General features: G+C 39.3%; 1 protein-coding gene across 3 annotated transcripts in view; it reads left to right on the forward strand.

The window, feature by feature from the left end:
- The window catches only part of ZFYVE28 (zinc finger FYVE-type containing 28), a 629,789-nt gene that overhangs the window by 527,674 nt on the left and 79,042 nt on the right, over positions 1-23,073 (forward strand). For 2 of the 3 annotated variants that reach the window (XM_029592250.1, XM_029592232.1), the window contains exon 9: positions 10,536-10,640. The exons of the other annotated variant lie outside the window; for it this stretch is intronic. In XM_029592250.1, coding sequence (XP_029448110.1) covers positions 10,536-10,640 — 105 coding nt within the window. The remainder of the gene's footprint in view (positions 1-10,535; positions 10,641-23,073) is intronic. 3 annotated transcript variants of the gene reach the window in all.

A 23,073-nucleotide genomic window follows, 5' to 3' on the forward strand; every position in this document is an offset into this window, starting at 1 on the left:
ATGTTTTGCTTTTGTGTTTACTGACTTAGGATGTTGGAGAGATACCTATTCTGGAAATGGTTTTCAAGAGTGATGATTCAAATGAACTGAACCAAATTATAGTGAACCTGGAAGATGTAGTAGGCCAGATTGACATACTGAAGAGTAAATCGCCTGGACCAGATGGAATACACCCCAGGGTTCTGAAAGAACTCAAAAATGAAATTTCAAACCTATTAGTAAAAATTTGTAACCCTATCATTAAAATTGTCCATTGTCCCTAAAAACTGGAGGGTGGCCATTGTAACCCCAATACTTAAAAAGGGAAGATCCAGGAAGCTATAAACCAGAGAATCTGATTTCGGTGCCAGGAAAAATCATGGAAACTGTTATAAAGAATAAAATCACAGAACATTTAGAAAGACATGGTTTAATGTGACGCAGCCAGCATGGATTTACCCAAGGCAAGTCTTGACTCACAAAACTCCTAAATTTTTATGAAGGGGTGAATAGATATGTGGACAAAGGTGAACTGGTAGATGTGGTATATTTGGATTTTCAGAAGGTATTTGACAAAGTCCCTCATGAGAGACTTCTAAGAAAATTAAAAGTCATGCGATAGGAGGCGGTGTCCTTTCGTGGATTACAAACTGGTTAAAAGACAGGAAACAGAGAGTAGGATTAAATGGTCAATTTTCTCAGTGGAAAAGGGTAAACAGAGTGCCTCAGGAATCTGTACTTTGACCGGGGCTTTTCAATATATTTATAAATGATCTGGAAAGGAATATGACACATGAGGTAATCAAATTTGCAGATGATACAAAATTATTCAGAGTAGTTAAACCACAAGCAGATTGTGATAAATTGCGGGAGGACCTTGTGAGACTGGAAGATTGGGCATCCAAATGGCAGATGAATTTTTTTTTTTAATTCTTTATTTATCATTTTTCCATTACAAAAACTAAACATGTTTGCAAATTCGAAATAGCTGAGTTTAAACAATCCACAAATTAAACAAAAGAAACAGCCTAATAGGCTTAATCTACTTAAATGTTTTCCCATAAACCATAAATCAATAATTTCTAAATTTGGCTCCCCGCAATTTAAAGAGAGAGATACAGGATTAAATTCCTTAAACAGGAAAAAAGCTTAGCACGCAAACAACAAAACATTTTCCTTTTTCATGTACTAGTGGACGTAGATGTAGCTGGTTTCCTTGAATCTATAAAAGTCCTTAATTACTCAGAAGAAAAAAATATAGATTTCACCCCCCCCCCCCCCTCTTTAGGATGCATTTACAAGGAAATTTAAGCATATAGGAAAAACCCAAGTCAAGAACCTCTTGATGAAGGGCCAAAAATTCCCTTCGTCTAGATTGTATAGATGCAGCCAAATCAGGGTAAATCTTAACATTAGCATTCAAATATGAAATAGGAAATTTTCTAAAATGCTTTCTCATTACAAATTTTAAATCTGTTAAGGAAATGAAAGATACCAGGAGCATTGCTCTTTCTAGTACTTCTATGGCTGAGTTCTCTATTATTTCGGTGAGATTCCCTTGCCAGTTCTGACCAGTCGTTGTCGCTGCTGATTTAGGGAGAAAATAACATTTGTTTGTTAATCGATGGAAGTTCTTCTTGGGTAAAACCCAATGTTTCCCCCATAATTTTTTTCAAGGTGGTATATGGTGTCTCCCCTATAACTCTGGGGAAGTTCAATATGCGCAAATTTAATTGTCTAGATTTATTTTCCAATGTTTCAACCCTTTTCGCCAGAATGTCTCTGTCTAACCGAAGGCGCTTTGAAGTTTAAAGTCCCAGCTTCTTTCTCTTCTAGAACAGCAACTTTAACAGATAAAGAACTTATTTGATTTTGCATTTGCAAATTAGATGTCATATTCTGTTGTATTGAATGCTCCATTCTAGTATTAAGAGCATTTAAAGCTGATACCATTCCAGCCATCATGTCCCAAAGTACGGCAAGGGTGACTACTTGAGGTCATTCGGGGACTACCAGAGGTACAAATTCAGGAGCTCCCCCACTAGGAATTGGCAGAGATCTTCCCAAGAGTTCAGTCCCTATTGTACCTGATTCCAGCCCAGTACCTGCTGTTCCGCTGCTGTTCTGAGTCCCGGAGTTCCCCACCTCAGTTTGTCCAGCTTCACCCGAAGCTGCGGGCATCGATGTCCCCTCTGCACTTACTCCAGAAGAAGTTCCCCCAAATAGCGGTCCGAGCTGCAACACCTCCCCAGTCCTCTGTGTCTGTGTTTGCCTTAGGTTGGGGCTCAAGGATAACTCCTCCGCCGGCGAAGCTCTCTCCTCGCTTGGCACATCGGGATCCTCATTCCTTGGTTCTTTTGTTGTCAGATTGAGGAAGTTAGTGATTTCTTGCTGGACCGCCGATGAAGGTAGGGAAACAGCTGGGAAAACCCGTATTTTCCCTTTTCTTTTTGCAGGCACATTCTCCAAAATGTGTGTTCGGAGCTTTTGAAATCACTGCTTCCCCCGTCTCTCAGCGTGCCGCCATCTTGGGAGCGCATCACAGCAATCTCCAAATGGCAGATGAAATTCAATGTGGACAAGTGCAAGGTGATGCATATAGGGAAAAATAATGCATGCTGTAGTTACATGATGTTAGGTTCCATATTAGAAACTACCACCCAGAAAAGAGATCTAGGCGTCATAGTAGATAATACATTGAAATCGTCGGCTCAGTGTCCTGCGGCAGCCAGAAAGCAAACAGAATGTTAAGAATTATTAGGAAGGGAATGGTAAATAAAACAGAAAATGTCATAATGCCTCTGTATCACTTCATCATGAGGATGCACCTTGAGTACTGTGTACAATTCTGGTCACCACATCTCAGAAAAGATATAGTTGTGATGGAGAAGGTACAGAGAAGGGCATCCAAAATAATAAGGGGGATGGAACAGATCCCCTATTCAGCTTGGAAAAGAGATGGCTGAGGGGGGGGGGGGGGGGGGGGGGGGGGAAATATGATAAAGGTCTTTAAAATCATGAGAGGTCTAGAACGAGTAAATGTGAATCTGTTATTTACTCTTTTGGATAATAGAAGGACTAGGGGGCACTCCATGAAGTTAGCAAGTAGCACATTTAAAACTAATTGGAGAAAATTATTTTCACTCAATGCACAATTAAGCTCTGGAATTACTGTTGCTGAGTTTAAAAAAGGATTGGATAAGTTCTTGGAGGAGAAGTCCATTAACTGCTATTAATCAGGTTGTCTTAGAGAATAGCCACTGCTGTTACTGGCATCAGTAGTATGGGATCTACTTAGTGTATTGGTACTTGCCAGGTACTTGTAACCTGGATTTGCCACTGTTGGAAACAGGATGCTGGGCTTGATGGACCCTTGGTCTGACCCAGTAAGGAAATTTCTAATGTTTTTATGTTCTTATCTTTCCATTAAAGGAAGTAACATTACGACAGCATAAGCCAGTAAGAGCGGCAGCTACGCAGGGCCATGTATTCAGACTTCCATTTTATTTTCAAGATTTTAGCATTGGCAGACAGGCATCTTAATTTCATTTCTCTTCCTATTTTATATTGATTTCACAACCTTATTATTTGATAATATAAGCAGTTTGGATCCAATTTAGTTTGCTTATTCTGGACTAAGCTATTCAGTTAATATATATAAAAAAAAAAAAAAAAAATATATATATATATATATATATATATATATATATAATTTTATTACTGATTCATAAAGCCACCCACAACAGAGATATGAACTGGTTCTCTGATCACCTTCAATTCAGAACATCAATCCGCCCAACCAGATTCCAGCATTTAGCTAAACTGAAGATCCCTGCACCCAACCTGACTAATCTGTCCTCTACAAAAGAACATTCTTTCATCATTGCTGGATCCAGACTATGGAACACCATGCCATCAGAATTATGACAGGAAGATTGCTACAAAAAATTTAAACAAAACTTAAAAACCTGGCTATACAAAAAAGCCTACTATGCCTGAACTGGGTCCTTTGCTTTGCGTTCTCCCACAGTCACTAATATTCTGATATTTATTTTCGTTATACAAAGTTTTTACATGGATTTGTATTCTTTCAGTTTTTAATGTTATAATGTAAAGCAATATGCTGAATTAATGTTTGAATGTAAACCGAGGTGATGTTACTTACGTGCCCCGGTATATAAAAAAACCCGTAAATAAATAAATAAATAAATAATAAATATATGCTGGCTCGATAATTTGAATAGCATGTCTACGGGCAGCAGAGAACAGCGAAAGCAAGTTTCCTTCATTTCATATGGCAGCTTGACGATGATGAGACCTGCCACTCGACAACAAAAGGTCTTATGCAATTAATAGAACAATTCTTCAATATTTGGTTCCAATCATCCAGCTAATGACCAATCACTATCAGACATCAGGATTGGATAATACCAAGGATCCCACTGCAAGAATTTGCAGGATATCAATTTATATCATCCTTTCTCTTTCTGTATCAGGTTATTCTATGGTACCTAGACATTCACATTTTACTGCATGACTTCTTCATTTGTCCTGTATACTCTTGGGACATCCGTGTAGCAATTGCATATGGTAACTTGCATTTGGCCCTTGGAGTGATTCAAGCAATTATTTATGCTTTCGTCCTTGTAAAATACTAAATCATCCTTTCGCCTCATCATGCTTTGCCTGTGCCAGCTGTGCTGTTAGGGTAGCAGAGAAGGGTCGGCAACTCTTCTATCCATTGGTCACAGACTTGTGGCAACTTGATCAGATATGGTACCGGACTCATCGGTACAGCTCCAACAATAGCCCTGACAATCCATGGTTCCTCGTCACGGAAGGCAATACTAGTTAACAGGTCAACTTTATCCCCCAAGAGCTGTAACCAGCAGCTGACAGACTCGACAATTGATATACAGTACTCTGGATACACAGACGTTTCACTTTGAGTAAAGTGGGTAAAGTAATAATGAGACTTCCCTTTGTGTTGTCTAATAATTTTTTTTGCCTCTGTTTCTTTGTTTCGTTATTTAGTTTATTCAGTTTTGCTGTCCTTTGTCTCCGGCTAACTTAGCCCCCCAAGTTACTACCTCCTTCTTATATGTAACTTTCGCCTCTTGTTAAATGGTTGATTAAGTTCTACCCCTTGTTACATGTAAACCAATTTGATTTGGATTTATTCATGAAGGTCGGTATAGAAAAGTGTTAAATAATTAAATATAAAACATCCTTAATATTTTCATGCAGTTATTGAGGCACTTGCCTCATTGGGTGGTTCCTTGTTTCCTGTGTTGATCCTAAATTATCTTCACAGGATTGCATAAGGCCACTCCACAGCATCTATATTTCCAGGACACAACATCTGCATTTTCTGGAACAATTATTGCTTATCGTGTTTCCAATGTTAATGTCCGATCAAAATGGAACTTCTGGATCAGATAGTTCAGGGGCTACGCCTCCAACACACGCTTGTCGGCGTCTTCTTCAGGTCATTCTTGCGTTACCGACTATGATAATGATTCTATCTCAGGAAAGATTGCTGCATACAGTTGCTCTCCCCACCCCACCCCCATATTAGGCAGCTGACCTCATATTGAAGAATAGCTGTCACCCACTGATGCAACGTAGGAGCAGGAATGCCATGCTACTTGGTATTCTCTACCCAGCCAGCTATCAAGAATTGCACATGCCATGCACTCCGGGTCATGGTCAACCCCCACCACAAGCCCACGGTAGTGACACCTCACTTGCTGTGGGCACCCCACCAACCCAGCTGTGGCCACATCTTACAACCACTAATGCTGCCTAGTGCTCAATCAAGTCTTAATGCTCTTGTTCAATATCTTGCCTGAAACACATAATGCTCCAGAGATAGCACTATCCCTCCAAAATCCACAAGAGGATACTGCATATTGTGACCCTCGCCATATCTTGCAATGCACTAATACCACCTAGTGCTTTAACAACCCTTCATGCTCTTGTTCAATATCTTACCTGAAATGCATACTGTTCCAGAGAAAACCACAGGTGGATACTATATATTGTCACTAACCTATGTGATTGCCTCCATTCTAGAATGAGCTGAATATCCCCATGTGCCTGTTGAACCCTCTAACATGAAACCTATTGGGTTTATTATGTTGGATGCGCTGTATGCAGTAATTAACTGGGAATAAGGTCATCCTGAATCACCCCAACTGCCGAGGGTCCACTAAGCTCATTTATCAAGGATAGATGAAAAGCACTAACGGGCCGATACAGTAAACCGAGCGGGTGAGTGCCCGCTCTCCCGGCGCGCGCACAGGCCACTCTTCTGTGCGTGCGATTCAGTACCTTAATTTATTTAAATTAGGGCCCGCGGTAAAAAGAGGCGCTAGGGACACTAGTGCGTCCCTAGTTCTTTTTGACGGAAGCGGCGGCTGTCAGCGAATTTGACAGCCGACGCTCAATTTTGCCGGCGTCAGTTCTCAAACCCGCTGACAGCCACGGGTTCAGAAATCGGACGCCGGCAAAATTGAGCATCTGGTTTTCAAGCCTCGGGCCCATTTAAAAATTTTTTTTTTATTTTTAACTTTTTTTTTAACTTTTGGGGCCTCAGACTTAATATTGCCATGATATTAAGTCGGAGGGTGCAGAAAAAAGCAGTTTTTACTGCTTTTCTGTGCACTTCCCCGGCGCCGGCAGAAATTAACACCTACCTTTGGGTAGGCGCTAATTTCTTAAAGTAAAATGTGCGGCTTGGCTGCACATTTTACTTACTGTATCGCGCTGGAATGACTTATAGGGCCATCAACATGCATTTGCATGTTGCGGGCGCTATTAGTCTCGAGGGGGGTTGGATGCGCGTTTTCGATGCGCTAATACCCCTTACTGAATAAGGGGTAAAGCTAGCGCATCGAAAACGCGCGTCCAAATGCTGGTTAACAGTGCGGCCTAATTATTGCCTAGTGCTCGGTCTGAAGACCTTGCCATAAGAAATATAAACTAATATACACAAAAGGGTAGATTAAAAAAAAGAACGTGCACGCATCCATGTGCGTGTGCTATCCGGTGTGCATACATGTTATAAAATCCTGGTCAGCGCGTGCAAGGGGGTATATAATATCAAAATCTCACGGCGATGCATTGTCGGGCTTCCCTAGTTTGAGCATTAGGCAGCATTAAGTGGTTGTAAGATGTGGCCGCAGCTGGGTTGGTGGGGTGTCCACAGCAAGTGAGGTGTCACTACCATGGGTTTGTGGTGGGGGTTGACCATGACCCGGAGTGCACGGCATGTGCAATTCTTGAAAGCTGGCTGAGTAGAGAATACTAAGTAGCATGGTATTCCTGCTGGTACGTTGCATCAGTGGGTGACAGCGAGATGAGATGACTGCCAATTCTTCTGCTTCGACGGCCAAGATTGGCCTGTGCATCACCCAAAAATTGTGTTGTCATGCTTAAGGAGTGACACCTGCTCTTTTATGGAGCAGGACTTCAGCGTACTGCTGAGAATTTCATCGGTGATGAGGATCAAATGCAGGGTAACTCAAGGGGCAAGGCTTCGATTGCCCTATGTCCCCCAACGATGCTACCTTATTTATTTATTTATTTAACAGTTTTATATACCGACCTTCATGGTAAATAACCATATCAGATCGGTTTACAATAAACAAGAATATAACTGGGGTCGCAATTCAAGTAAACGAAAGGTAAACAATAGGTAGAAATGAGTCAAAAGTTACAATCAACAGGGTAAGAGAACTTGGAAGCTTGCAGGAAGCTGGAAGGAAGACAAGGCAGGAATTAAATAAATACAAAGTGATAACATAGTGCGTATGGGTTAAAGCATAATGGTGCCTTAATCTTACTCATACTTAATCTTACTCATACTTAATCTTAATCATACTGCAGCTACCTTGCTGCAGTATGATACTATAGAGCCCTTAGGAAATTGGAGCATGGCTTCGACGGCCCTGTGTCCACAGCAGTGCTACATTGCAGTTGCAGGATCCTATTGAAATTCACAACTGAGGGCGTGCTCACCCCTGGGGATTGAGAACATTTTCATAATTGATGTTTTGTAAATTGAATGAATGTGAGTAATTGTTTTGTAATATAACAGATGTATGTCCATCCACTAAAGATCGTCTTTTGAATAATGGACTGACTGTTGTTTCTTACAAAAATGACAGCATGGGACAAAGGTGGGGGTTAATTATAGATGGGCGAGATGAGGTGGTTGCACCTGAGATGGTTGAGAGATCCCCAAAATTGAAGGCCTATATAGTTGTAGAAGCTGATTATCTTTGTCAAGCTTATGTACAAAATACATTTCTGCCTCTCTCCTAGGCTCATCATAATCTGGGACTGATGCGGTTCAGTAGCAATACAATGGATCTGTGTTCTATTTCCAGTCAGGTCTTCTGTTCTCCAGGCAAGCTGGGGATGTTTTTCCCAGAAATTTTCCAGTTGTTAGCTACTATTTGTTACTCATAGTGGCATATTGATACACCATTTTATTTTGTGTCTGTGTATAAGATAGGTATAATATTGTATATGGTTGTGAGATATCTGATATATATATATATATATATATGTCGAAGACTGCATGGGGCAGCACCAAAGAAATAGGGATACAATGTGCTTTATATCTGAGTATTACTGTTCAAAAGACACTGACAAGAAAAATTAGATGTTTCAAGAACTTCATTGTTATAGAAACTGGTTAAAAATAACAAGGTCAGGATCAGAGAGAGAGAGTTTTAAAATTTCAAAGCTGCTTCAAAAAATGATGGGTTTTTAGACGGGATTTGAGTGGGCTACTTTAACAGAGCAAGGCATGAAATAATGTCCAGTCATTTTGTTTGCAAAAAAACAAAATTCCTGTAATGGAAAAAAAAAAAATGAACTGGCTCATATCAAATTCAGTTAAAGTTGGGATATCTGGTTCAAGATTAAGAAATGCAAATCTTTCTACAAAATGACATCCTCTGCACCAAATCACCACTAAACAGCTCCCACAGCTGGAGTGCATCCCCAACATGCTATGTTTTACAAATTAGATTCATTCCTGCCAAGGCAGGCTCAAAATAAACCTCTTAGTACATTTTAAGAAGTTGAGGGTCATACCCAGCATAATCTTGGCTTAAGCGTGAGGTTCATTTTTGTCATGGTATCTGCAAAAGAAACCAATTTGGAGACACTACCCTGAGGGCCCTAATTTGTTTTGATTGATAATGGTAGAGTAAGAGGAACTTTCAAATACTATAAACTCGAGTGAGTCCTCAGGTCTGTAATACAAATTGAAATGAAAAGAGAAGATCATATTAATTTTAGTAGCTAGTTCGGTTACATAACTATGTTTCGCTGCTTTAAATGCAGGGAAGAAATGGACCGAAAGTGCCCGTTAACTAGTAAATTAGCTGGAGTGGAAATGGAAAAGGAGTTAAGTTTCATGAAAAATACAGCGCAGCTTTCCCGTGTGCTTCCTGTTTAGAATCCTCACTGATTCTCATATTTAATTTAAATACCCCCAAATTATAATAAACAGCATCTTGCTCATCATAAAATCTGGGTCTAGCATTGACTTCATGAAAGCATGTGTCAGGTATGTATTCAGTAAGATACAGTGTTCTATATTTTTCTGCTTTTCAAATGGTGTTAATGTTATTGAAAATTCAGAGAAATGTAATCTAATTCTCTGGACTGGAGCCAGCATCCAGGGATAAAACATGTTTAAGCCTAGAACTCTTACATAATGTATTATTTGAACACATGCAAAATAGGTATTTCAATAAATAGCCACCTAGATGTTTTTTTTGTTTAGCTGTGTGACATGTAGCCCAATATTTAAAAAACAAATACATATGCACGGGTTTGGAAAATTATCAGTTATAAAGCCAGTGCATTTGCTTGTTGGATGAAAGGTGCAATGAAGTGCTATGTAGTTGTAATTTATGTTTTGAAGCAGAGTTATTTGGAAATTCTGATCTTGGGTATCATTAGCAGAGCACAGCATGGAAGGTTACACTGCTGCAGATTTGCATGAGTTGGGTGAGTGCTGTGTGCAGGTCCACAGTCCTTGTTATCCTGTTTACCAGGATAGCAATGCAGTGTGTCTGCATACAGTAAACTGTACATGACCATTACTTCAGAGCATTGGCAAGGATTAATTTTTTCTGAAGTCAGACCTAGGTACTTCATAGCTCATTGTGAGATCTCCTTACCTCCACCACACAATGGTTTCCTGGGCAGCTATTATGCATTTTATTCAACGCATAAATATTAAAAGCCTTTTATCTCCTGAGGCTATTAACTATCTGTACAGATGCCATTAGTGTCGCTGCCAAAATTCACAATGTTGCCATCATAAATGGCATTTTTGTTATTTGTGAAAGCTTGCAACTATAATTTAAAAATAAAATGTGATGGATTCCCATGGATAAAACAAGTGATGTTCATGTTTAATGTTTTACTTTTGTTTGTATTGTCATTCCAAGTCACTTTGTTGCCATTGCAGTGTTCATATATTCCTTTGTTCTCTTCCGTTTATTTGGTTTCCATATGCTTGTTTTCAGTTCTCAGGATGGTTTATGTGACACTCCCCTCAGCTCCATCTCCAGCAGTGAATCTGACAGTGTGTCTGTCACCACATGTAGTCTCTCCAGCATATACACTCTGAGGTAATAATCTCGCTTCACAGCCACATGTGGCCCACTACATTAAACCGTGCCAGAATTTCCTTGTTGCAGAATAACAATCAGGTGACAGTAGTACATAAATTTGTTTTAGTTAGGGTCTAGGTGTGTGTGCATCAGAAAAGAATGGCTTGGTTTTGAAGACGCGTCTAATGTTGTACATTTACAGTGACCTGAAAATTCTATATAGGAATTTTTTTTATACGTCACAAAGCTGATTTTATTTCTCATCAGTTAATATGCATCAGGTTTTTCTCTAACAGCAGTACTAGTTTGATTTCCCTCATCAACTTGCCAGTTTTCTAGCTCTATCACTTTCTTTAGGAATCTTATTTATATACTTTTTTCAAGTTTATTTTTATTGAAGTTTGACTTGAATTCAAATACAATCATATTTGAAAAGAAAAACTTAGGATGCAATGCTTGAAAAGAAAAAGAAGAAGCAATCTAGACATTAAACAAATGCATAAATTTAAGAGAAATATCCTCATGATAAAGAATAATAGTTGGGGAAAAAGAAAATGGCTTCAGGGCAAATAAGCCATATAATACAAAGATATAAAGCTAGTAAATAACAGCTTCCTAAATCCATGCTGCCCCATTCTAATAAACACATCTAAGCAGGCCCAGGGTGAAAAAAAACCAAACATATTTCTTAGCATTTAACACTACAATACATTTGCATGGGTGTCTTATAACAAAAGAGGCTCCTTGGGTCTCATAACAAGGAATAGTTTCCTGCACTCTTGAGGGACTCGAGCAAGGTCAGGAAAAATCCACATCTTTCCCCCCTTGAAAAAAACTTTGTGATTGCAAAAAAAAAACCAAGCGTAAAATATCTCGATCCTGCAAAAACACAAAAGAAATAAGCAAGGTAGCTCTGTTATAAGATTGCAGAGAAGAGCTCTCTAAGAACTCAGTTAAGTTCAATGAAACATCTTGCATATACGTTTGATATTCCACTTTTACCAAGCTTAAATTCCTGTTAACATTTGCATTTTAGTTTACAATAAGCATAGGGAACAAGAAACAGGGTGTATAAGGGGGGGATATTTAAGATATGTTTAGAGGTACGAAGAGGGTTATAGTGGTCATTAAGGTGGTCGGGGAGGGGTTTTGATTCTTTGTTGTCCTACCTTTTATATGGAGATGTTTTTAAACTGTCCTCATGAATCCATTGATGTACTTGTCTGTGCAAGAGTTTTGCTTTAGTGTGTGAAATGTTCTAGTAAAGGTCCACACAGCAGCAAATGGATTTCCTTGTATTCATTATGGCAGGATTCTTTAAATACAAGAAGCATTCAGAAACTTTAAACACTTGTCTATTTTGAAAAATAAAAAGCAAAATATTGTTTCAGCAGCTAACTGAATTATTTAAGAGTTGCTGGTTCTCTTGCTTTTCAAGTAGACCACCACCAAACTTAGCACAAACTCATGCATTTAGAAGTCCAGCGGAGAGAATTGAAGTACACGGCATAGAAAAGAAATTAATGTGTAGCTGCTTCTGCAAGTGTTTTTTTATTGTCTTATTTTGTTCAGGGCAGGATTGTGGTGCATTGGTAGGGCACTGTGCAGAAGCTTTTAGTGCTGCCTCCTCTGTGGGATCTTAAATTAAAGGCTTTGATTTCCAATGCTGTCAATTTACCAGCTTGTTATAGGTGCTAAAAAGATCCTACAGAACATGCTGCTCTGTAGCTGCATACTTTCCTGCTAATCATATATAATTGTCTCAGCTTCAGACACATTACTCTTTTAGGAAGGTATCTGTGAATTACACATTATTTTTGGACTCTTCCAGAGGTTGTTTCTGGTCTCTCTCTTTTAAATGTTGTGTTTTCCTCTTTTTACTCCTCTCTTCACCATTTATTTTTTCTACCTTTTGTGTCTGATCTTTAATTGTAAAATATTTATGGCATTTTAGCTACTGTCTTGACTTTATGGATATTCATTTACACGTTATACAAACAGAGAAATGTGACAGCAGGAAAAGAGCGAATGACCTCTCTAGTCCGTCCATTCATGCCAATTAATTCAGCTTACAATTCCTATTACTCCCTCAGAGATATCCCCTGTGTTTTAACACATGCATTCCTGAAATCAGATATTGTCTATCTCCACCATCTTCTTGGGGAGCCTGTTCCATGCATCCACCATCCTCTCAGTAAAGAAATATTTCCTTAGATTACTCCTGAATCTACCCCTTTCACCCTCATCCCATGACCCTTTAATCCTTTGAAATAGACTCCCCTCCTGTGCATGGAAACTTGGGAGGTATTTAAATGTCTGTCATGTCTTCCTCATCCCACCTTTCCTCTAGGGTATACATGTTTGGATATTTAAGTCTGTCCCCATATGCTTTAGAATAAAGATCAATGACCATTTTAGTAGCCACCCTCTGGACTGACTCCAACTGATTTTATATCCTTTTGAAGGTGTGGTCTCCAGAACTGTAGATGGTATTCCAAATGAGGTCTTACCAGGGAAATACAGGGGTAATGTCACCTCCTTCTGACCATTCCTTTCCCTAGGCAACCAAGCATCTTTCTGGCTTTTGCAATCAATTTATCCACCTGTTTGGCCACCTTAAGATCATCGGATATGATGACCCCCAGACACCCGCTCTTCTTTCATACTTAAAAAAAATTTCACTTCCATACCATAACTCCCCCTTAGGTTTTTCAGTAAATGCATAATTCCGTATTGTTTTTTTTTAGCACTAAATCTTAGTTACCAGACCTTGTTCCATTCTTCAAGCTTTGCTAGATCCCTCCTTATATTTTCCACACCTTCCTGGCTGGCTGTCCTATTGCCGATTTTGGTATCGGCAAAAAGACAAACGTTTCCCGACAATCCTTGGCTAATGTCGCTCACAAAAAATGTTGAAAAGAACAGCTGTAAGGACTGATCCCTGAGGGACGCTGCTAGTTATGCCCCCACCCTCGGAGTGAACATCATTAACCATTACACTTTGTCACCTCCATTCAATTAGTTTCTAACCCAGTCATTCACTGTAGGGCCCATACCAAAGCTGCTCAGTTTGTCACCTGTGCGGAACAGTGTCAAAGGCATTACTGAAATCCAAGTACTGCTTCTTCCAACAAATGTGATCAGGACAGATTACATATTATACAAATAAATACAAATAAAAATATTGCAATAACATAAAATACAAGTAAAAGCATCTTTAAAACAGTTTTTACATCTTTCCTAAAAATCTCTGTTCCCCTGCTCTCGGACTTCCAATGGGAGACTAATCCATGATGATGATGCTGAATAGGAAATTGCCTTCAGTCTTGTCTCTTGAAGTCTGTAACTTTTTGTAGATGGTACAGTCAATAAATGTGTTCCAACGAATGTGTTGGAATGCTACCTATGCAATTTTTAAACTAAAGGGTCATGCTTGATTTGCATGCAATATTTTATGGCTTATAATTACAAGTTTAAATTGTGCCTGTCATTTAATTGACAGCCAGTGAAGCTCTCTCAAAATAAGTGAAATATGGTCATATAAACTAATCCCACTTAAAACCCTGGCTGCATCATGCTGCACTAGTTTTTGAAAAAAGTGCTACCTAATCCCTGCATATCTCCCTCCCCTGACCATCTTAGTCAACGTACATGTCTTTCACTAAAATATATGATGATATAAGAACTCATCTTGTGAATATAATTGGCTATCTGTTATATTTGTCATAATGTAAACTGTTGTGATCTTCACTTGGAACGACGGTATGTAAAATGGCTAAATAAATAAAATACACATAGGCTATTGCAATAATCCAGGACTAAAGCCTGGTTTACAATCCTAAATAACTCTTTAGGTAATAATTGTCTTATGGGTTTTAACAGTTTTAACTTATAAAAAGCTTCCTTAGCCACTGTTTGGATTTGTGTCTTCATAGTCAGTGCAGAGTCCAGTGCTACCCCAAGTGTCTTTACCACCTCTAAAATTGATAAAGTAATGTTGTCAACCTGTAAAGAGAATGTTTTGTTTTTTTGTTGTTTTGGTTTTTTTTTTGGGGGGGGGTGACTGTTTTCCTAAAACACAGAAAGGTTTATGCTATCTTTAATGGATACATTGCTGAGTACTATGAAGAGAGATAATACTGGAATCTTGTTACAGGTTGATGTATCCTTAGCCTTTGACTCAGTAAGACACAACATTTTGATTTCTCACCTGGAAAATCTTGGTATCTCTGGAAAAATACTAAATTGGTTTTGCTCATATTTGAATTTCAGATAGTTTAGGGTACATATGGATATGACAATAGAGTATGGGTTTTCCCCAAGGATCATCTCTATCATCTGTACTTTTTAACATTTATATGGCACCATTAGGGTTTGAATTGGAAAAATTGAATGTAATGTTTTTGTTTTGTTTTTTTTAGTTTTGTTTATTGTTATTTATATACCGTTACATCAGACGTGCCTTCACAACGATTTACAGAGATCAAACACAAAATAAATACAATGCAGCATAAGATAGTAACGGCTAACTCTGTTAAAGAATATGAAAAAAATTAGCTGTTAAGAAAGATAAAATCAAAATAAAACCAAATAAAACTCTAAAAAGATAGATTCTAATCTATATAAACAAAAAACATAAGACAAACAATAAAATGGAACACTCTTAACAGTTCATCATACCCAATTGACTGGAATTAGCGTCTCAAGACTGGTTACTTGAAATTAGTTATGTGCAGATAATGTACAGGTTTATTTACCTAGTGAAGTCCCAGGGGAAATACCATTACTGTCTTTTAATAGATGTCTCGTTTATTAAAAAATGGTTGGGATCAAATTGTTTATTATTGAACACTGAGAAAACAAAATGTCTTATGGATAGGCAAACTAGTTACTCAGATCAACTCTAGCTTAGTAATTGAGGGTAAGCAGATCCAAAATTTGTTTGAAATTGACAGCCTGGGAGTAGTCTTAGACTCTTCTTTATCAGTGAAACTACATGTTAACTAGGTATCACAAGCCGCATTTTATAAGTTAAAACTATTGAAACCAGTATATGTCCTTTTTTTTTTTTCCCAAAGGAAATATTTAGGACTGTACTTCAATTGTTGGTCTTGAGTCATCTCAACTATTGTACAGCATTGCTGATGGGTCTGCTGGACAACTTGCTGAGAACATCACAGTTATTGCAGAATGCTGCCGTGTGGATTTGGGGTTTCCTTAAATTTGAGCATATATCAGTCGCACTCCAGTGTGTTCACTGGTTACCAGTAAAATTTGGGGCAAGATATCATCTGATGAGTATGGTACATAAGTTGCTGTACATGTGACTTTTAAGAAAATTCGGTCCTATTATAGCCCAAGTAGAACTTTGCATTCACAATCCATCAGTGAAAAAGGATAGGTTATCTTGAACTCGATTCAGAGCTTTTTCATCTGTCGCTCCAGCACAGTGGAATAATTTGCCAGTTGAATTGAGAGGAATGTAGGATGTGAAAGACTTCAGGAAGGGGGATAAAAAATACATTTTTTTTCAAGAAGCATATGTTAATGAGATGTTAATTATATGTAATGTTTATGTAATAGATGGGTGTTTGTTAAATATTTGCTGATATTTATGTATGTGCTTATGTGATCTGCCCTGGACAGATTTTAAATTTGGAAGTTGTTGAATATAAATATTTTTAAATAAATAAAATATCCAAAATAACCTTGCCAGAAGCTATAACTTCTGAGCCACTAAATCAATGTCAATGCACAGGATCCCAAGAACGACTTAGGAAAAAAAGCATCTATCTCACAAGGTGAATAAAATTGAATATTATCCACATAAATATAATTTAACACTCATATTCCTTTAAAAAAAAAAAACTTTTCCCAATGGGGCCATATAAATATTGAATAATGAGGAAAGGTAAAGCTGATCCTTCTAGGACTCCTGAGGAAACTACCCACCCTGCAGAAGTACCATCGCTCACCCAGACTTGCTGTTGTCTACCCTGGAGGAAAGAACTAAACCAGGATAGTACAACCCAAGCTTTGTAATTGATTGACCAATAGATAATGGCAAAGTATATCAAAGGCGGCAGAGATATCCTGAACTAGTATACTTCTGCCGCCATTCTCCAGAATACAATATAAGGAATCCAGCAGAGAAAGAAGAAGCTCTGCACTATGTCCCAGACAAAAGCCAAATTAACTATCCAAAATATAATTTATTTGTAGGAAGTCATCTAGCTGAGACAACACACATTTCTCAAGGATTTTGGCTAGCATTGGAAATTTAGATATAGGGAGATAGATGGAAAAATCATTCAAGGATGATATGCCAGTCCCGCCATTTGGGCTGTAAGCATCATGCAAGGGTGCTATGGATCTGGATTCAAGTCCAGATGGGGGCAAAGCTATCTTCTTGGGCCCTTGGTGCATTCAGTCACTATTGAATACAATGGAGCAAGGAGGAGACAATTAGCAAGAGGGTTAGGTAGCAATCATCCAGTGTCCATCCATTCAACCAAGGGTACTGGAAAAATAACCAAACTGAGTCCTAGTGCTGTTCAAAATAAACATTTTACTTTAACTTAAAGATGATTATCCAAGCCATAATTGAGAAAATCAAGAAAATTAAAGTGAAAAAAACATTAGTTTCCTTATCCATTTAAGTCTTATCAGTCTCCCTTCTCCTGAACCATCATCTATATCAAAGATATCCTCCCCTTGGAGGGGAAGATAACTGGAGTATAGTTCCAGAATACACTGGTCCAAGATGGAAAAAATCCCCAAGCTCAAAAATTCTTAGAAAAGTCCAACTGGTACAAAACTCAAACTGTAATCCAACTCTTAAAACATCCAGGTCTCTTATTATTTCTTGCCAAGAGTCCAAATTCTTCTCACCCTTGCTTTCTCTGATTGCTCAGGCAAAAAGAGTTTTGAAACAGACCTTCAGGATCCAGGGAAAATGCACTTCCCTGTAGACTGAATCAGTCTTCTCAAAAAGTCTCCAAAATCAACTCGACTCCAAAAATCAAAATTTTTCAACTGCAGCTCCAGTTCCCCAGAGATGAGGAAAAGATCCAACAGTCAAACTTTTACTCCTTCTTCTTTCTCCAAACCACTCACTTGAATTCCAGGGATAATCTGTAGTCACCTTCCCACTGAAAAACTGAGCATGCTCATGGGGATTTTATATCCCACACAAGCCTCCCATGAAACGTAGAGTTATGGCAAGGGGAGTAATCCTGAATATCAAACTCCCTCCCACTGACCATTGCTGGAAAAAGTAAATGGGAAGAAAAGTTAATGATTGGCATAGCCCCGTCACAGATTAATTGGGATCTTTTAATATGGGCCTAACTGTAGCCATTTTAAGGTGAATAGGCACCATGCCCTCCTTTAATGATCTATTAATCAATGACCGAATGATAATTAATGCAGTGTTTTTCATGTTCTTAATTGCTAAAAAAGGACAAGGATCTAGCATAGATAAAGTACTATGTAATTGAATTACAACTATGCACAATTTGCGTAGAGTTACAGGGCAAAAATCATGCCATTTTGATACTATATCCGCCCTTCTTTCCTTAACTTTAGTGGTTCTCAACTGGTGTATTGCAATTCACCAGTGGTTGCAAGCACATACAGGTGTTTGGCCACACACCTCAGTCTCCCACTGGCCCAGCTGTTCCCGCCCCAACAAGATGCAAACTCTTCCTCTGCCCGGGCTTGAAAAGCTTATAGCCCGAGCAGAATGCAGCAGGATAGTTGGTCGAAGCACTAAAGGCAGTGGCACTTGCAGCATGGTCTCTTCCTCTTCCTGCCTCCATGGCCTGGAAGAAGTAGTGTGCAGTAGGCCAGGTGAACAGGAAGAAGAGGAGACCATGGTAAGTCAGAAGTGCATGTAGCATCGGCCCGAGGGTGAAGAGCAGGAGCAAGAAGAGGAACAGTATCAGCCCTGGTGGCCAATGGGACTCTTCATCCTTAATGAGGCAAGAGGGGCTGGAAGAGGAGGCTGCTGCTGCTGCCGCCACCAATTGTTCTTCCGTGGGGAGAGAGTGATTGAAAGCCTATGTGTGTGAGAAAAAGAACAGTATGTGTGTGATTGAGAGCATGTAAGTAAGAGAGAGAGAGGGCATATCTGTAACTAAAAGCATGAGTATGACAGACCGAGTGTGATTAAGAGCATATGTGTGTGTGTAAGAGAGAGCTGGACAGGCCTCATCCATGCAGACCCCTGAGGGACCTAAGTGAAGAGGAGGGCCCGTACAGTCCATGGGGAGATGAATCTTCTGAGTCTTCCTCTGTAGATTCTGGTGACCTCCTCTCAGAACCTTCACCTCCATAGAAAAGGCTTCAATCTTCCCCGGAGGACCTCTCCTTTGTGGGGTTTGTGAAGGTTATGGCTGAAGCCATTCCCTTTCAACTCTTAATTGAGGAGGATGCATGACCTAAGATGCTTGAATTTCTCCAGTTCTTTGATGCCTCTAAGGAGATAGTGGCTGTTCCTATCCATGACATCTTCAAGGATCTTCTCCTTAGGATGAGGGAACACTTGATATCAATTTCTCCAGGGAACAGGAAGGGAGACGCCACTTACCTAGTGCAACAGGCCTTAGGTTTTGAGAAACACCATCTCAACCTCCAATCTATGGTAGTGGAATCCGCTCTCTAGAAGGCCAAGCATTCTCACACCCATTCCTCCACCCCCCCCCCCCCCCCCCAGGGCGAGAACATCAGGAGCTGGATGCCTTAGGTAGGAAGATCTTTCAGGGTGCTGTGCTTATCGCCTGTATTGTCTCCTGTCAGTTATACATGACCCAATACAACCTGAACCTGTGGGAACAGGTCCAAGAGCTTGCAGAACAACTGCCACAAGAGCAACAGGAGTCGTTCTCTGCTGTTGTAGAACAGGGCCTGGAAGCTGGAAAACATGAGGTGAGATCCACTTATGATGTTTTTGAGACAACTGCACGGGTGGCCGCCGAGGGCATTGGCGCCCATAGGATGGCCTGGCTCCATGCTTCCAACCTTTGTCCAGAAGTCCAAGAGAAGTTGGCTGACCTTCCTCATAAAGGGGAAAATCTCTTTGGGGATAAGGTCAGGGACATGGTAGCCCAGCTGAAGGATCACCATGAAATCTTTCAACAGCTATCTGCTAGTGTTTCTGATCCACCGTCCTCTGCCAAGAAATCTTCCCGGCCTAGTTCCATGAAGTCCTTTTATTGGCAGCAGAAGTATTATCCTCCAGCCACCCGGACTCGCACGTCTCGAGCTTGCCTCGCACGTCTATAGCTCGCCTCCATCAATGGCGAATTCCCAGGGTCCAGCTGGCCCCCCAGCAGGACCTAGCTATGGGCTTTTGACTGGAGGTGAGGGAGCATGAGTCAGTGTCTTACCCCTGGCACATGATCTCCCGGTGGGGGGCAGGCTTCTTGGTTTTGCTCACCACTGGTCACTCATCACATCAGACTGGTGGGTCCTTGCCATCGTTTGCCGGGAAAGGACAAAAGACTGAACAACTGTCCTGAAATCATTCTGATCCAGAATAAGCATCAAATGTTGTAACTTGAGGAGTTTAAAAAAAAAACGCACTTTTTATCACTGATCATAATTGAAGTCTAAAACTAAAAGTATCATCTAAACAAACTCCCAGGTCACGAAAAGACAAGGATCCTTCCATATTGAATACAGGGGAAACGGTAGCAGATATGGTATGAGATACGTGCAACAATTCCGTTTTCCCAATATTCAAAAATAGACCATTAGATCTCATCCAGTTTTTAACCACTTCAATAGAGTCACCAATCACCCTTCAAGTAACCTCTAAAGAACTGGCACAGGAATTGTTATAAATTGTCAGTATGCATTTGAAATACAGTCCCTGACTTTTCAAGTAAGCATCATAGGGGAGAATATAAATGTTAAAGTGTAGCTGAGAGAAATAACCCTTGGGGCACACCCATACGTAACTTAAACCATGGAGAAGATGGCCCAAAATATAGGACTGGAACCACTGCCATATTACAAGTCCAGTATCAATCTCTGTAGCAGAATAGGATAAGAGGCAGTCAAAGGAAGCTGATACATCAAGTAACCCTACAAGAATAGATTTCTTCAGATCAAGCTGATGCAAAATAAAATCAGCAACTGAAATTAATGTATCAGTGCTATGACCACACTGAAAGCCACGCAAAATCTTATTATCCTCAATGAAATCAACCAGTTGAGTGAGCACAACATTTTCAAGGACTTTTCTTAAAGTAGAAAAAATGGAAATAAGATAACTGGAAAGCCTCATCAGGGGGAAGGGTAGAGTTCTTAAGTATTGGGTAAACTATAGCTGCCTTAAACTGTTCAAGAAAATTCCTTTCCTCTAAAGACAGATTCCCATCAAGAAAAGAATATCACAAAACTTGTCTTTCAAGCAATACAAAACAAACAGACATACATCTAAAAAACACTTGGAGGTCTTTAATAGTGGCAGTTTCAGTCTCAGTAGAAGCAACAGGTAAGATTCAACTTATATTTGACCAATGGTACTCTCAAAAGATGAACAGATCTGAGAAGATTCACCTTGAACTTCTCCCTTTGAAGACTACAAGCCTAAATGAGGAGAAAAATGAGGAAGTAATTCCAACACCAGTAGCCGAGGTCATCTTTGTTACTTTCTCCTCTAAACAAGAGGCAAATAAATTGCAGTTCACAGACTGGATTTGACTTTACATGGGGAGCTCAGTTAACCTAGTTACTAAGGAAGGATTTAAAAAAAACCGATACAGATCTTTACAAATTCAGCTCTGTAATCATTCTTCATCTGACGGTATATAAAATGCATAAATAAATAAATATTTTTAGCTTCTAAGGTCTTAAAATTTCTCTGCAGTCACTCTGCCTGTTTCATCACTCTCTTTTTGTACACCAAAATGTTATTTTATTTATTTATTTATTTATTTATTGTTTTTGTTATACCGAGTTTCATGATAGGCATCACATCAACCCGGTTTACAAATAACAAGGAGTGTAAAGCATAACGTAACGTAAAAAACAATATTTTCAATAAGAACCTTGAACTTTAAATACAGTGAATCAGAAAAAGGGAGAGGGAAAGTTACAAAAAACAAGGAAAATAAACTTGGGATGGAAGGGGAGAAATTGAACAGCACAATATTTACATTTCAGCCTATTGATACATTAGAATAGCAAGTGAAAAATGAAACGGTACATAGGTAATCAAATGAATAAATATGACAGTTGTGAATGGTAATAGTATGATAAATATTCAGCAGGAATTAGTGAGAGAGGGTTTGAGGTTGGTTGATTCGTGTTTACATTCCATTATTGTATACGAGTTAGTGCTAGTGAGAGGAGGTTTTATTCAAGGCTTGGAAATGCTTTTTTGAAAAGCCAAGTTTTTAGTCTTTTCCTAAATGTTAAAGAGCATGGCTCTTGTCTCAAATCAGGTGGGATCGAGTTCCAGAGAGCTGGACCTGCTGATGAGAAGGCTCTGAGACTCAAGGATTTATGTTGGTAGGTTTTGGCCTTTGGAATTTGGAGTGACTCTTTGTAGTGTTCCCTGATAGGCCTGGCGGAGGTGAATTTTTTAAGTGGTATTTGTAGGTCAAGTTGCGTGTGTTGGTTGATAGTTTTGTATATGATGTTAATGGTTTTGTACATGATTCTATAGTGGATCGGAAGCCAATGGAGGTTTTTGAGAATAGGTGAAATGTGGTCAATTTTCCTGGAATTTGTAAGGACTCTGGCTGCAGAGTTCTGAACCATTTGTAAAGGTTTGGTGTAAGAAGCTGGGAGGCCTAATAGTAATGAGTTGCAATAATCTAGTTTGGAAAAGATTATTGCTTGCAAGATTGTTCTGAAGTCCTGAGTGTGAAACAGCGGTTTTATTCTTTTCAGGATATGTAATTTGTAGAAGCAATCTTTGGTGGTTTGGTTAATGAATGTTTTGAGGTTGAGACGATTGTCTAGGATGGCTCCTAAGTCTCTTACGTGGGTTGTTTGAAGGAGTGTGGGTGGTTTAGGAAGTGTGTTGTTGTTTTACGGTGATATGAGCAGGAATTCTGTTTTCGAAGCATTGAGTACAAGGTTTAGACTGTTGAGGAGAAGTTTAATTTCTAATAGGCAACTGTCCCAGTATTCCATTGTTTTTGAGATTGATTCTTTTATAGGGATTACGATCTGTACGTCGTCTGCAAAAAGGAAATGTTTCAGGCTTAATTTTGTTAGTAGTTGGCAGAGTGGTAGCAGGTAGACATTGAAAAGGGTGGGTGAAAGTGATGATCCTTGCGGCACTCCTCTATTAGAAGGGTGGTATTGGGATTCTTTATTATGAATTTTGACTCTGTATCCTCTGTTTTCTAGAAATGTTTTGAACCAGTTTAGTGTGGCACCTGTTAAACCAATGTTTGCCAGCTGTTTTAGAAGAAGGGCGTGGTTGACGGTG

Source organism: Rhinatrema bivittatum, chromosome 1 (assembly GCF_901001135.1).
Source record: "Rhinatrema bivittatum chromosome 1, aRhiBiv1.1, whole genome shotgun sequence".
NCBI lineage: Eukaryota > Metazoa > Chordata > Amphibia > Gymnophiona > Rhinatrematidae > Rhinatrema > Rhinatrema bivittatum.